The sequence below is a fragment of the Pungitius pungitius genome, chromosome 18 (assembly GCF_949316345.1).
Source record: "Pungitius pungitius chromosome 18, fPunPun2.1, whole genome shotgun sequence".
NCBI classification, from domain to species: domain Eukaryota; kingdom Metazoa; phylum Chordata; class Actinopteri; order Perciformes; family Gasterosteidae; genus Pungitius; species Pungitius pungitius.
The window spans coordinates 9,979,523-9,996,184 of NC_084917.1; the positions used below are offsets into that span (position 1 = coordinate 9,979,523).

Below are 16,662 nucleotides of genomic sequence, written 5' to 3' on the forward strand. Positions count from 1 at the left end.
ATCAAAGATGGGGCAGATGCAGAGGTGTAGGTTGGTCTGGTCCTCCCAGTAACAGTAGGATGGATAGTAACAGGATGAATAGGTAGTAAAAGTGGCAGTTGCTGTGGTGATAGTAACCTGTTTGAATGCAGTCCTGCAACATGCAGGTATGTAGTAAGTCATAATTATGATATTATTCAATGTTCAAGCAGCATTTAGCACAACAACCAACAAGCATCAGACAAAATGTTTTTAATTAAGGTTCTGCTTTGCAGCAGCACCAAGTGTCAGAATAGGATGCTGGTGCAGGCGGAAGGGAGGACTCAAACGCAGGAGTTCCAGACGTGCTCTTTATTCCAAAACATAAGACTCACCAAACAGACGAACGTGCACCAACGGCAACTGACGTAGACAATGACGCGACAAAGGACAACTGGCACACAGGGCTTAAATACACAAGGGAGGTGCAGGTGATTGGACACAGGTGGAAGCAATCAGGCAATCACAGGACAGGAAGTGAAGTTACCCAGAGACACGAGACACAAGAAAGCTACAAAATAAGACACGCAGACCCAAACCGTGACAGAACCCCCCCCTCAAGGACCGAATTCCAGACGGAGGGTGGAACCCAGAAAAACAGACAAGGGAGGGAGGGCGGGGAACCCGACAACCCCCGGCCGCCCAGGGGACTCCAAGGGTCGGCGGCACGGGGTCGGGTCCCTCCGGCCGGGATGACCGCCGGACCTCAGGGTCTCGGGGGGCCGACCGCTACGGCGGCCGGACCTCAGGGTCTCGGGGGGTCTGCCGGGTCGGCGACCGGGCCTCAGGGTCTCGGGGGGCCTGCCGGGTCGGCGACCGGGCCTCAGGGTCTCGGGGGGCCTGCCGGGTCGGCGACCGGGCCTCAGGGTCTCGGGGGGCCTGTCGGGTCGGCGACCGGGCCTCAGGGTCTCGGGGGGCCTGCCGGGTCGGCGACCGGGCGTCAGGGTCTCGGGGGGCGTGCCGGGTCGGCGACAGGGCGTCAGGGTCTGGGGGGGTGCCGGGCGGTGCGGCGCCGGCATCGTCGTGGCGGGGGGCGCCGAGCTGTGCGGCTCCGGCGTCGTGGCGGGGGGCGCCGAGCTGTGCGGCTGCGGCGTCGTGGCGGGGGGCGCCGAGCTGTGCGGCTGCGGCGTCGTAGTGGCGGGGGGCGCCGAGCTGTGCGGCTCCGGCGTCGTAGTGGCGGGGGGCGCCGAGCTGTGCGGCTCCGGCGTCGTAGTGGCAGGGGGCGCCGAGCTGTGCGGCTCCGGCGTCGTAGTGGCGGGGGGCGCCGAGCTGTGCGGCTCCGGCTGCATGGCGTGGGGCTCCGGGCCAACCCCTGACCCCAACCCCCCTTCAAGGACCGACTTCCAGGCGGTCCCAAGAGGGTGGGAGGGAGGGCTCATGGTCAGGCGCCGCGGGGCCGGGACGGGCGGGGGCGTGGTTCTCGGGGCAGGAACGGGCGGGGGCGTGGTTCTCGGGGCAGGAACGGGCGGGGGCGTGGTTCTCGGGGCCGGAACGGGCGCTGACGGGCGTCTGGGGGCCGGAACGGGCGCTGACGGGCGTCTGGGGGCCGGAACGGGCGCTGACGGGCGTCTGGGGGCCGGAACGGGCGCTGACGGGCGTCTCGGCGCAGGAACGGGCGCTGACGGGCGTCTCGGCGCAGGAACGGGCGCTGACGGGCGTCTCGGCGCAGGGACGGGCGCTGACGGGCGTCTCGGCGCAGGGACGGGCGCTGACGGGCGTCTGGGGGCCGGGACGGGCGATGACGGGCGTCTGGGGGCCGGGACGGGCGCTGACGGGCGTCTGGGGGCCGGGACGGGCGCTGACGGGCGTCTGGGGGCCGGCACGGGCGCTGACGGGCGTCTGGGGGCCGGCACGGGCGCTGACGGGCGTCTGGGGACCGGCACGGGCGCTGACGGGCGTCTGGGGGCCGGCACGGGCGCTGACGGGCGTCTGGGGGCCGGCACGGGCGCTGACGGGCGTCTGGGGCGGTGTTGCTTCCGCCGAACTCGGAGGTCCAGGACGTGGGGATCGTACCTGGCCTGGAGGAGGGCGGCCAGCTCCAGCACCTGCTCCCCGCGTTCGCTGAGGACTGGAGGCTGGGCGCTGGCCTCCCACTGCGAGTCCCAAGCGGTGTCTGGACAGCGGCGAGGGCGTCGACCGGAACGCCACCCGGAGCCTGCTGGCGAGCCGGGGTCGGCGTTACGCCTGGCAGCCTGCTGCACGCTGCGGGGACCGCCGAGGGCCAGACGGGTTCCCAAAAACGGGTTCACAAAATTGAATCCTGCTGAGTCCCTTTGTGGTCGCGTCATTCTGTCAGAATAGGATGCTGGTGCAGGCGGAAGGGAGGACTCAAACGCAGGAGTTCCAGACGTGCTCTTTATTCCAAAACATAAGACTCACCAAACAGACGAACGTGCACCAACGGCAACTGACGTAGACAATGACGCGACAAAGGACAACTGGCACACAGGGCTTAAATACACAAGGGAGGTGCAGGTGATTGGACACAGGTGGAAGCAATCAGGCAATCACAGGACAGGAAGTGAAGTTACCCAGAGACACGAGACACAAGAAAGCTACAAAATAAGACACGCAGACCCAAACCGTGACACCAAGTGCTAAAGGCAGATGGTAACAGGTATCTGCTGGATGGCTTAGTGATGTAAGAAAAAAAGGAAAAGCAGTTCTTCATTACAAGCTATCATTAAATGAATATTATGTCAAGCCATTTGCAGAATGAAAACCCCAAAACATAATTTTGTGTTCCAGACCGTCGGCATAAATATCAACTTCAGCAATACATCCCATCAACAGTGTGGAAAAACCGAATATTAATACATTAGAGGGATCGGTTTCAGTCCGTCAAAGTGTGATTGTGGAACAGCCACAGGATGGCAGCATCCATCTCTCTCTCTCTCTCTCTCTCTCTCTCTCTCTCTCTCTCTCTCTCTCTCTCTCTCTCTCTCTCTTTTATGGCACAAGACGGACTGACGTCCAGTGTCACTCCTTTCCTCACTTGTGCGGATCGGACTCCCGGAGTAAGCGTTGCGGTTTCGCTTTTCTTTTGTCCCTCTTTCCACCCGTGATATGGGAGCCGCCGGCACCCAGCGGGGCGCCTGGATCGGAGGAGGGGAGGCGGGGAGCCCGGCACAGGTGAGCAGGTCGCATCTATTCTCGTTTGAAAAGTTTGTAAGGGCATGAAGGAAGCTACAAATAATCAAACTGCTTTCCAGACAATGGTGATTAATTAACTAATTAATTTAAATTTAAACTTTCAAATTGAATTAAGGTTTTCTCTGAACGTGAAAGAGACAGTTCACTGTTTATTGTTGCCAAAGGTTTGACATTTCTTCTGATCACATTACTGTCGCTGAAGTGGAATGCAGGTGTGAGAAGTGGTTTCATCTCCTTTCCATCCTCCCCCTCCCTGTTTATGCAGTCATCAAATGCATCAATTTGACTATTATTTTTCACAGTTTAATGAATTGTCATTCACACACACACACACACACACACACACACACACACACACACACACACACACACACACACACACAAGCTGTTTGAGCTTCCTTTGATGAACATTTAAAGTTATAGGGTTTCGCCACTAAGAAGATTCAAAATAAACATTGTTAAATTAGCTTATGTCCCTGATGTCATCACTTTTTTAAATTATTACTATTTGTTAAAACCCTCGAGCCACACGATGGAACTAAATGTATATGGGCCAAAACTGCAATTCCTGCAGCAATATAGGGAGCAACATGTACATATGTTGATCAGCTTTAAAGGAAAATTAGTTGATTAACGCAAAGAAGTTTAGGCTAAGAATAGGTGCTCTTGCTGAACTTTAGATCTTATCACCTATTTTATGAGAGGTGTGTCCACCTAAGAGTATGGATGGGTAAACACACAGTATAGGAGGAGTGTCTTGTTAAACTCAGCACAAGTCAGTCAGTCAAGTTAATTTGTATGTTGTGTGCACTCATTAACCAACCTGATACAATTACAGAGACTATTCAAATGACAAATGTAAAATTGGATGCAGGATGATGCTACACAGCTTCCAGGTGTCGCCACAGCCTCCTCTCTGCCATGGAAACCTGCAAGGACAGGATAGGCTGCACGAACACACAGGAAGCCAAACTGAACCACATCATTCACACGGATGGAAAGCAAGCACAGACTAAGAGGGAGTGAGATGAATGAGGATGAATCTCCCTAAAGGACAGAGATCCAGGTTGTATCAGAGAGGGAGAAAGTCCCACGATTGGCCAGCCAAAATTAGACAAGAGAACGAGAGAGAGAAAGAGAGAGAGAGAGTGAATAAAGGGTTTTTGAGATGCAGTGACTTTCAATTTACATTACTCTCATTGGCAGGGCAAACAATGACTATATATACTAGAAATAAATGACACACTTTGTTATGTTGAGCAAATAATTAAACAGTTAATTTGAATGAAAGGGAAACAGATGTCTACCTGATATGTGCAGGCAGGTTAGACCTGGAGGGAGCATGAGAGGAAAAGTAAGGGACGGGCCCATTATACAGTTTAACGTTGGAACTCATCAAAAGCCATCAAGTCTGAGCCGACAACGAGTCAATACATTCAAACTTAAACTGATGTAATCTAGTTTTGGTTGAGACTATACCTGCAGCTTTCCAAACCATTTAAAGATTTTTAAAGACTATTATCTTGTGGTAGACCTGACAGCTAAATGCTATAAATAAATTAGTGTCTCTGTGTCTTGGCTCTGTTGACCTGCTAGAACCTCATGGGACAATTAGCAAGAGTTTCCTTCACGTTGACGTCTCAAAAGTTGTTTGCCACATGACTGGTCCCAGTTGTTCAATTATCCCGAACAAAGTAAACTGACTGCTGACATTTCCTTGGTGACATGCTGGAGTTCCAGCATTGTTGGTGCTTTATTCCAGTGTTGTTTATCCACGAGGAACATAAACTGCACACTCTCACTTATCACTGTATCCTCAAAGGTCCTTAAGCACACACCAATACACAAGCCGCCATGGATGCAAATGCCCCCCATGGGGGACAGGCGGCTGCTGCCTATATTTCTATATCTTTTAATTGACTGTAAACATATCAGCCCATATACATAGTATAATTGTGCTGTTTGGACGAGATAAAGAGAGGGATAGAGAAAGAGTGAGAAGTTGATAAAAAAGAGCATAATGTGCAAAGTAGATGTACATTGCCAGTCGTTTTCTAGCAGGTAAAGGTGTAAAGAGCAGGGGGAAGTTGCAGGAAACATCCAATGATGCCCTCATTTCAACACTCATTTGACTGAAAACAAACGTTGAGATGGTCAGTCTCCGACTCAAACCCGTTGTAGTGAACAGAGGGAACTTCCAACATGTTGTGTCACTGAAGGATGAGGCAAGTTTGGATGAAATATGTATCAGCAAAAGTGGATAGTAGATCACTCGCTGATCCCTCTTCCCGTGTTTGGATTGTTCACCTGAAGTTGTACAACAGATATTAAGAAGAGATCCTTGACTGGCGTGTATCTAAGCTATCACATGAGATGTGGTGTTTTGTATCTTCCAATAGAAATTTCCAAGGCAATTGTTCAAATCCATGTCTCCTTTTCTCAATGATTTAACCAGCATTAGCTTGCCAACATCTTTTTGGCTTGTCTAAAGGTACACAAGATATTGCATGGAGGCCGCACTGTGTAGTCCTTAAAAAACACACGTTTTTCCTATTTAGCTTTATTATAAGAACAAACAGATCATCGCCCATTTTCCCATGAATCTTTTCCCAGGGAAAAAAAGTCCCAAGTGTGTAACCGCTGCAACATCTGAGAAACAAGCAAAATAAATAAAAGGAAATTTGTAAAAACAAGAAGTCATGGTTATTCCGCGTTATTAGGTCATTCATCACACAATACGTCGTATCAGGGCAGAACGTTAATCTGATTTTGATCATCTCAACTCTTGCAGACATTGTAAGGCTAAGCAAGGCACCATCCCATCAATGGCTGGAAGCCATGAGGAGACCAAAAGCCACTTTCCGGCTATAAAACATCAGTAAATTAATTAGGAGAAGAAACCCACTGGTGTTGAGAGACGTTGAATGCACTCAAGTAACCTGCCACAGGCGAATGAAGGTCAAACGGTTTATTTACGAGAGAAAAGAGCCCTGGTCATTGCATTCACCAGTAACCGTCAACTTCCCGTCCCTGCACTGTCCCGTCCTTATTATCCCCTCCCTGTAGACATTTGGGAGAGAGAGCCACCGCCTCCGGGCTAATTTTAGTCCGTCTGCACCAACACCAACTCATTAGCCTGATTCCCAGGTCTAGGAGGCATTATTCATCATATTCATCGCTTCACCCAAAGAAACATGTCCGTCTACGTGTTCGGCCCCTGGCTTACCAGAGACCCCTCATTGTGCCCTCGTAAAATTCACCACAACTCCCCGAGAAAGATTTCTCATTTCAATGCACCAGCAGTGCGGAGCATCTTGAAGCCTTCACCACTTTGCGGCCCCTTTCTCCACCCGCGCCATCTTTGAGCTCTGCCTCTGTTTTTATCCAAACACTCCTCTGTAAAGTTCTGCAAACCGAATCTTTCCCCCGATGCAGCGCCACCGCGTTGACAGAATATGTCCACGGTCCACGGACATATGAAAACCTGTCAGAGTATTTGAAACGTCTGGTAGTGCGTTATGTCGAGATGACACACACACGCACACACAAAGACTCACAAAGTTGGAGGCGAAGCCAGCGTCGCTGTCACGGCTGGGACTCGTCTGTCATCGAGTGCAGAAGGGAAAACTAAAACCTTAATCTCTTTAAGATAGAATTACTGTTCTATAAACTTGCGTTAGACAAGAAGCTTCAAGAATTGTATGTGTTGAAAAGAAAAGTGGTCGTTAAAAGCTTCATGTTTTAACCAGCCGTTGTTTTTATTATCAATATTGTTTGATTTATCGGCTAATCTTTTTGCCAACAACGCCTTTTGCTCTTCATTTTGTTCTTTTTGTAATTAGTTAGCATGTAATTGCATCTGTGCCTAGTTTCCCAGCAGCGCTTGGGCAAAAAGAGATATCAGTGTTGACAGTGGTGCAATGAGACAGCGGAGAAGCGATCAGGTCCCAAGTGAATCCATGGGGATGCACACAGTGGGAGATGTTGAGGCTCTATTTCCACAATCTGTCGGTCTTCCCTTTCGAGCACACATAACTGTGTGTATGTGTATGTGTGTGTGTGTGTGTGTGTGTGTGTGTGCTTCCATTCCACAGTCATTCCCCGTTTACCCCCTGCATCTGGTGAGCTGGCACCCTTGTTGTGACGAGCCCAGCGCACTCAATTACCTGCTCACAAGCCATTACCCTCGGCCACAGAGCTTTATTCAGAGGACGCGCTGCATCCACGCACAGCTGCATGCTGCTCCAGCCGCGTGTGCGATTCGGTGCGTCCCAGTGAGCGCATGGAAAAACAGGCGCCTCTTCAAACGAGGAGACACAAAGTGGTTTTTAATATTCTGTAACGACAGGCGAGATCATTGATCGGAGGTCGGGTTTAAGGTTTTGTTCAACGCTAAGGCCGCAGCAGATTCATTCTTTAGCACAGCAGGTGTACAGTCGATTTTTGACTGGATCTTGTAGATTCTTTTAGTTGTTTTTTATTTGGATTCACTTTTAGTGGTTACCGTGGTAACAACTGCCCTTCCTGAGGTCCATATTAAGAAAATACAATATCTTTGTTCACACTCAGATATGGTCTGTATTATATATACTTCCAAAATTCCAAAAAGGCTCTTGTGCTAAACACTCCACCATGGTGTCATCAATCAAGGGGGACTTATGCATTATTGATAATTAGTCTAATTAGTGGTATTGGTCTTCAAGAAGCAAACATACGGTACATTTTTTGTTTTACATTCATGACCACGTTTGAATTATTTGTAACGGCAAGATCCCTTTGGAACTGTCTTTTTGATGATGTTATATAACTAGATGAAACTACAGCTGCACTGAATGCTTGAATTCAGTAATCTTCATTTCAGCCGCCAAATGTGGTCTTTAAACTAGATAAAAAAATGTCTCCAGATGCTGGCAAGTTATTTAACCACTTGTTACACAGACTGACCCACCAGATTACCCATGCTGTTTGCACATCACATGCCACATCCACAAAGTTCATGTGGACTGAAAATAGACCCAAAGCCAGCCAGTAGAGCAAAAGTCCCATAACTATTTCATCCCAAATCTTCCTTTTCTCCTACATGTGACCCTGGTTTTGAGATAACGAGTTAATTCCCAGCAGAGGTTGTTTAACACAATCTGCCATGACAGCAACTAATGCATGTTTTATGCAGAGCAAGCTGTACGTTTAAGGTTGCTGCTGTCATTGAAGAAAGCTTCTAAGAAGAAAAACATATTACTTTAATATGCCTATTTATAACATGTTTTATCAACTGTACCGGGCGTGAGCTTGGATAGAATGAGCAGTGCTAGCACAAGCACTATCAGTAGACACCTTATAGACCATGAATAGCAAACCATGTAGCAGGCGTTGGTTTGACAGGTGAAGTTTCAGTGACGTAGTCAAACAAACAGTGAAGAAAACACAGCAACATTATGTGATAAAGTGATAGCGACACAAAACAAACAAAGGATCTGGGAAATTATAAGGAAAAACTGAGGTTCTTAGTGACATTTAGCACATGCTCTGTGCTCTGTCCTCCGCAGATTCTGGAATAAATGGTCTATTGGTTGCAGTGGAGATAACGTGTTTGTGTGCTGTTATTTGATGGTTTTGAATTGTGTCGCAAGCCTCTTGATTGTCGAGCAAACAGTACACTTTAATCACTCCTCCAGTTCCTTGGTTTCCTGCTGCTGCTTTCAGTTAACGTAGTATTAGAGAATCACAACTCATTGGCTTAGTGAGTGTGTGTGTGTGTGTGTGTGTGTGTGAGAGAGAGAGGGACACGATGGTGTTTTCTTGGCTGATCATTGCTGAGTTAGACTGACAAGGATTCTGCTTTCTGTTTTGCAGATACAAAGTTGTAAAAATGGTGCCAAAATGCATCGGTTATCTCCAAGTCAATTGAGGTGAAGAGCCTCGCTGTGTGTGTGTGTGTGTATGTATGTGTGTGTGTGTGTGTGTGTGTGATGCATCTCTCCTGATTTATATTGCAATTTGACATCAGTTTTAAAATGTTTCTCGAGTTACAAGCTCAGATTGTTTTTAGTTTTCACTGATAGTTCATTCCTAAATATTGCCGTGATGTGCAGGCGGATTGGATGACTCTCTAAAGACACACATAATCCACACAGGACAAACGGGATCCTTAAACAACAATAACTGGGCTTCTGTGGGAGGCTCCAAGTCCATTTGGAAAAAGAAGGTTGGCGTTCAGTGTCGTCTGCAGGTCTTAACATATGGAGATACCAGCCTTTCATCAGTGAGTGTTAATCTGCACTATTCATTGGCAAATGTTTATTGGTCATAAAAAACACAGATCTAAAAAAAAAAAAATGAGCAAGTGTCACCAAGTGGTAGATTCATTGCAGAAGAAAAAGAGGCTGTGTTAGTAATAAGATTATTACTTAACATTCACATTATTACTTAACATTAATATTCACACTACTTTTCACGACGCAAAATTAACTATGAAGTGCGTTCTGAATACATTGTAGTATGTTGACTCTGGGTGGTGTGAGAAATATATTTTCTTACTATACAGCCCACCAAGTATTGGCCTCAGGCTGGTGTATTCGGAATTGGGATCATATTGAAGGAACATGTCACCCACTGCAACAGTGTCCAATAAACTACATCTGACTTACACAGGTAAGTTAGATCAATTCACTCATGGCTCATGGTTTTTCATGAGATTTTTGATTATTTTCTCACATCATGGTCATCTTTCAACCTAAATAATGATATTTTTGCGCTGATCAGCAGCTAGTCACTACAGCACATGCTCAGGAGAAATCGCCCACCCTGGCAGTTTTAAAGAGCTTCTTTATTCAAACAATTAAAATTACAGTATGACTGTTCGCTGAGCATTAGACCTCTCAGTCTCTGTGGCAACAGAACCAGAGGCTCCTCCTCCACGTATAAACAAAAATATGTGCATATAAACACACTTACACACAGTTCAGCCCTCTCACAATCTGAGGTGTGAGATTAAGTGAGAAGTACTTCCCACCTGGCAGAAAGCAAGTGACTGGAGAGTTGGAGATGATTTCATTTACTTGTTTGTGTGTGGCACAAAGAATAACGATATATTTCTAGTGATTTATGAATTTGGAAATGGATTTTATACAGAACAGTATTGCTCTCCCAGGTATAAAGCATCATCTATCTATCTATCTATCTATCTATCTATCTATCTATCTATCTATCTATCTATCTATCTATCTATCTATCTATCTATCTATCTATCTATCTATCTATCTATCTATCTATCTATCTATCTATCTATCTATCTATCTATCTATCTATCTATCTATCTATCTATCTATCTATCTATCTATCTATCTATCTATCTATCTATCTATCTATCTATCTTTCCATCCATCTATGCATCCGGGTATCTATCTTCAGACGTTTAAAGGTTTCAATGTCTCAGATGTGGACTGATTTTTCTTTTCTTGATTCTTTTGACTTGTTGCTTAGTGCCATCGTCGAGTCAGAATTGAATTCTTATTCCAATATTTGGGTATATGACCAAATACTTGACATCCCCAACAGCCTCAAATGTGTGCTGCGTTTAGTCCTAACCACGACGATAGCCACATGTTAAACATTGCTTGCTGAACATTGCCATGTTATCGTTGACATTAGCATTTAGCTCTACGCACATCCGACTCGGTAAGTAGTCTCACAATGCTGCAAAATTGTCTCAAGTCTTATTTCCGTTTTGGCCCAAATCAATAACGATTTCTTTTTAAATGATGGGGAAAAACCAGATACAATCAAAGCATTTTCATTGAATAGTAATAATGACAATAATGGTCGGCTACGAAGGACAAAAATAGTCCAAAAGCCACGAGTCTCTGCAGAGGTCATTCTGTTCTATGCAGCGGCGTCAGGCCGTTTTGAAATGGACACGATGAGCTGTGAAAACACGCCTCCCTGGACGCACATCACACAAGAGAACTGCAGCACTCTGTCAGAGGCCGGCTCTGCACCCTCCTTACTCTGCTCTTTTTTTCCTATTGTTGAATTTCAGATTGAGAAAATATTTTCTCGTTCCCTAGATCCCTATGTGTGAGTAAGTGAGTGAGCAACGATTACGAGGGTGGGTAGTGTTAGTTTTTTTTTGTCCAGTAATGATTTCTGTGTGTTAGCGGATATCATTCCAGTTCCCTCTGTGGACCATTTGAAATGCAAAGTAATCAGTCATGGTTTACTCTCATCATGTCGTAATGAGAACAGGTTTAACAATCCGATCCGTGCACCATTGTTGAGCGGAATTATTCCTGCGCACTACTTGACATTTGATTATATTTGCTGTGTGTGTAATCAGTGTTTTCTTTTTTTCCTACTCATGGATGTGGCTTTAGTGGCCAGGTGCCTGACAGGTCAGGGGCCCCTAAAAGCCTCAGTCTGCTTCAAATTAGTGCTTGTTAGATTTTGTAGGAAAAATGTATTGAGTGTGGAAGAAAGCAGGATTTGAAATACTTTCTCAAACTCTCTTTATTTTGCTTGAGTATTTGCCTTTGTTTGATGGACGACAGTGTAGAAATGGGAGGGGCAACCCTCAAACTCACAATCCATTGATGGTTATACTCTGTAAGGGAAAAGTCGGAACTAAAAAGCCGTAGTTTAGGTCAGCGGTTTGCAACCTTCTTTGTCTCAAATTGAGACCAGTCTGGCTGACCCTTACTCTAACAGGTTATCCTGAGACAGGTCAAGTGGTCCGATGCCAAGATTGATGCATAATTGTATAAGAACACGATACAGAATTCAGCAAACATTGCAATGACACCAGGTGAGAGGATTGAGAATTACTGCACTAGACGTGACAAACTGGAATCTGTTATCTGCGTGCAGGAAGTAGCTGTTGACAGGATCGCCGGCTGTCACAGTCTGTCAGATGATGTTGACCATGGAGATAAGGCAAGACTGTCGTCATAAAACGCCATAGAAAGCAGATGTTGTAATTGGTACTTAAAGCTGATAATGCATCTACAACTGCACTGATGAGTGGTTTTCTGCTGTCAAGAAAAGATACATACTATAAAAGGACCATGACTCAGAGACATTTTCAACCCTTTTGACAAACCCTCTCATTCAAGTACTATGCAAACATGAAAGACAGCCTTCAGTTCCTGCTTGCATCTTGGTGAAATGCATTTTTATAATAAATGTGTGTTTAATAATGCTGAGCAATGATTCACATTTAATTACATTCTGTTAATTGTTTTTAATCGTATAATTTGAAAGTAGGGTATCGTGCACTTTTATTTATGCAAACAACAGCTGTACTCAGTAAAACCAAAGCTAACATTTGATCAAGTTTTTTTTTTATTTATAGCAAAACGAGTTACATAATAACAGGCACCTTCCCAACAACAGCAAGTTAGTATTTATAAAACCATTTTCATTTTTTTCTGAATAAGTACTGGCATTTTACTTTTATCAGGGAGCAACATAAACAGTCTCTGTTGAGTACTTGTTTTATATGTATGTTGGTACATTGATAATGTTCATAATGCTTATCGATGTTTATAAGAAACAGTGCATGTAGGGAACAGGGGCAATTTAGGTGGGGAGAACAACCCTGGGATAGAACAGCATGGCTGGGTCACATTTAAGAGCAGTTTGTTCTCACATCTTGTGTGTATTTGAAACACAACAGTTGTGTGTTTGGTTTAATCGACTCGCCGCCTGAAAACGATGTAAAATTGAAAGGTCCAGACACAAGATCGCTATCGTTCTCCATTTCTCCACCAGTTCTTTTCTGTTTTGGTTCATCTGAGTTGCAGAATCTTAGACCCGCCCCCAAATACTCTCATTGGTCGGGATGTGTGGCAACGCCCAACCGAAGGCCAACTCCCTGTGACCCGTGGAGTGTTTGTATGTGTTTTTAGATCCAGTCAACCTCAGACTTGATGAATTATGATGACTAATAAACAATGCGTTGAAGGTGTTTGTTCATCCAATAATAACACGTGCATCCAATAAGCAACGTGCCCAGCACTCATTTCCATCCGTCCTGTTGGCAAATAAGTGAATCGAACAGGCCACACTCTAACTATTAGATGGATTGCCATTCAATTTGATAGGATAGGTTTTCCTAGTGATAACTTCAAATGACTTTGAGAGTCTTTGACTTTCTTCTAGAGCCACCACAAAGCAATTCATTCTTCAATCTTTAACAACTACTTAATGTATTTATGTGAATATTGATAGGTGATAGGTCATGGGCCCCTGAGCCCAATTTTTTTTAGCCTTGTAATATTTTGTCTAGCACTATCATCAGGTGATGCAAAATTCCATCAGACACACTTATGCTCTTTAATAGTAGCCCCTCTGGCCCGAGGTTCCTCATTAAAATAACGCCAAAGAGGTTTAATTAAAAGAAAAAGATGTTGATACTATAAAAAAAGTCACAATGCGAATCAAAAACGAAATGATTCAATTGAATAGAGCCTCCACACTGTTAAACGTGACGTAATCACATCATTCATATCCAAACATCCTCAATACATTCTGCTCAGGGATTGGATGAGTCCGCGTCTGGAAGCCCCCTGGTCCCCCCTGGTCCCCGGCTCGGGCCTACGCTGACAGGCAGCTTATTGCCAATTAGAACGCTTTTATGATTCTGTTTCTTCACACGCCCCTGATGGCTATCGCAAAGAATGCCAGTTCAAGCCACTTCCTCATTGAACATCGCCTGAAGGATCCTGGCTGGCGCTTCATCAGGCGCTAACAGCTAGAAGTCCACACAGAGTCGACTATGAGACCGAAATTGCTTGACTAAAACAAAGAAGAACGAAATGTCATAATAAAAAACATGTGTTCTTTTGGAGTAGATTCCAACACAAACTAGATGATTTGGATTTGTCAGAATGGAAAAGCCACACAGGGTCCTAATGACCCAGAGTCATTGTGAAGTTAATGGCCTCTCGATATCTCAGGCTGTTGTAAAATAGAGATGTTGCCTGCTGGGTCAGGCAGACTGTTCCAAGATCTGCTGAATCCCCACCAGTCCCAGGGGTGCTGTTCTGTAGCTAATATCTGACCTTTGACCTCCTTTGACGGGGGGGGTAAGAAAGGAGAATCCCCCCCTGTGTTACTTGCTAAATCATGGTATTATTGTTGCATTATAAAGACAAACTAACATGCTCGTGGAATCTGGCAGCGACAGCTGTGGCCTGTTGTAACCCTTTTGTCTTCTAAATATGACATGTGTGATCTAGTTCCTTTTTTGAGGTACAAATATAGAGAGTCAAACAAAAATAAATGTAACCAGTCTGTACACGCATGCTGGCTACTAGATTGCAGACTCACTTCAAGTGTGTATATGTATGTGTGTGTGTGTGTGTGTGTGTCAACAGGGCCAGAGCATAGGGTGATGAGGACTATCCTCTCTGACCAGTGATGGACACAACATCCCCTCAACAGTAAGTTATCACTTTAACCTGTTACACAACTTAAAGCTAAATAATTACAACTATAAAAAATAAAATTACACCACTTCCACAAGCAACTCACAGTTTTTAAAATTTGTATTGTTTTTTTTTTGCAGTTTGTTGGATGACGTAATACACAGAGAAACGGAGGAACAACAGAAACAGGAGTTTCTTAGCTTGCTGGAGACAATTGTTCTGATCCTCTTTCTCTCCGTTATTATCATCATGACAGTGTTTGGTAACCTGCTGGTCATGGTGGCACTCTGCAAGGATAGACATTTAAGGTGAGCCTGTTATTTCTAATAGTAAGTAACTCAACAGTAACAGTGTTCCACTCTGACTTTAACGCCTCAGTAAAATAAACAGTGTTTACTCGGTCTGCTGAACAAACTGCCACACAATCCACCTTAGATGTTGGGCTGCAATGTTCAATGTTAAAGTCAGATTTGACATTAATGAGGAAAAGACAATTAAAGAAACAAAGCCAGGGCAGTATGTTACTACTTACTGCTATTTGTACTGAAATCACACATGTATTTTGTAATCCATTGTGGGGAAACTGACACTTTCTTTGGAACAAACCCATTAAATGTCTAAGCAGTCCCACTGCAGAGAAAATAAAGTGTCTGATTGGACAGATATATTGGTAGCATACCTGGGTCATATTTTGCATATCCACAAAACTCTTGCTGCTTTTGAACTATAGACAAATATGTTGGAAATGCATTTCATTTGAAAGAAATCCTCAATGCTAGAAACAGGCAAACTTCTTTCAAAAAATTGCAAAACAGGACACTTGCCTTTCGCTTCATATTTCGGATAAGTCATACTGACTGGAAGCACCTTTATAGGTCAGAGGTGCAAGCTCATCACAGTCATGTGCGACACGATGGCACAGTACAACGAAGTGCCCCACTAACATCTGGGGATTTTTAATGCCGTCTCGTTCCTCCCAGGAAGAAGAAGACCAACTACTTCATCGTGTCGCTGGCGTTTGCCGACCTGCTGGTGGCGCTGTTGGTGATGCCCTTCGCTGCGATCGAGCTGACCACCGGAGAGTGGCGGTACGGAGAGATCTTCTGTCTGGTCCGGACGTCTCTGGACGTCCTGTTGACCACAGCGTCCATATTGCACCTGTGCTGCATTGCGCTGGACAGGTCTGTGTGTTTGCGTGTTCAAAGCATGAGATGAACGAGGGGGATTTGAACCCCATTCAAAGGCTTTCTGGTGTACACCATGTGTGTGTGTGTGTGTGTGTGTGTCTTACTCCAGGTATTACGCTATCTGCTGCCAGCCGCTTGTCTACAGACACAAGATGACCCCGGTCAGAGTGGCGGGGATGCTCAGTGGCTGCTGGCTCATCCCAACATTCATCTCCTTTCTACCCATCATGCAAAGCTGGAACGCCATCGGCATCGAGGACATTGTGAGTCCTCGGGCAGCTAAGATTGGACATCAAAAAAGCTCAAAAGCAACCGTGTGTTACATTGTTATTCTAATTACACTTTATTACGGCACCGCATGAACAAAATACACTGTATATTTTAAGTATCACAACAAGAGTTCACATGACTCCTAAACGCCTCAAGACAGCAATGTTTTCTTCTGCATTGGTAAATGCTGCATACATTGCCAACCTAATAGGCTCTGTTTCTAATAACGTTTCAAATCCTTTGAACGGTGAGACGCTAATGCAGTGATCACAAAACAATCCCAGCTCCTGTGGAGGCTCTCTTGCTGCGAGCGCTGACTGCACTTCAACCAGCTTTTCTTGCTGGTTCGCATATGTTTTGGCGGGGAGGTTATTTCGTAGCTGCCTTGAAATGAGCTGCAGGACTCCCAGAGGCAGAAGAGGATAGATGAATTTATTCAGCCCGAGTTAATGAAACACTCTGCCGCTTTCTCCGTCCGTCAGTCTGCAGCATCCAAAAAACAACAATCTTTTTAAGAGTTGGCTGGCTGGCTTTAAGTCACATGTCACATACAAAACCCTTGTGTCTGCACATTTAGGCCAGGTTTTAGTGATACAGGTTATCAGTTGTGT

At 45.5% G+C, this 16,662-nt stretch overlaps 1 protein-coding gene across 1 annotated transcript in view; it reads left to right on the forward strand.

The window, feature by feature from the left end:
* The first annotated feature begins 3,018 nt into the window (after window positions 1–3,018).
* si:dkey-247m21.3 (5-hydroxytryptamine receptor 4) overlaps window positions 3,019–16,662 on the forward strand; it is a 31,603-nt gene continuing 17,959 nt past the window's right edge. The window contains exons 1-5 of the mRNA XM_037484207.2: window positions 3,019–3,150; window positions 14,544–14,609; window positions 14,735–14,902; window positions 15,575–15,775; window positions 15,891–16,044. Of these exons, the coding sequence (XP_037340104.1) occupies window positions 14,587–14,609; window positions 14,735–14,902; window positions 15,575–15,775; window positions 15,891–16,044 (546 nt within the window). The 5' untranslated portion in view covers window positions 3,019–3,150; window positions 14,544–14,586. The remainder of the gene's footprint in view (window positions 3,151–14,543; window positions 14,610–14,734; window positions 14,903–15,574; window positions 15,776–15,890; window positions 16,045–16,662) is intronic.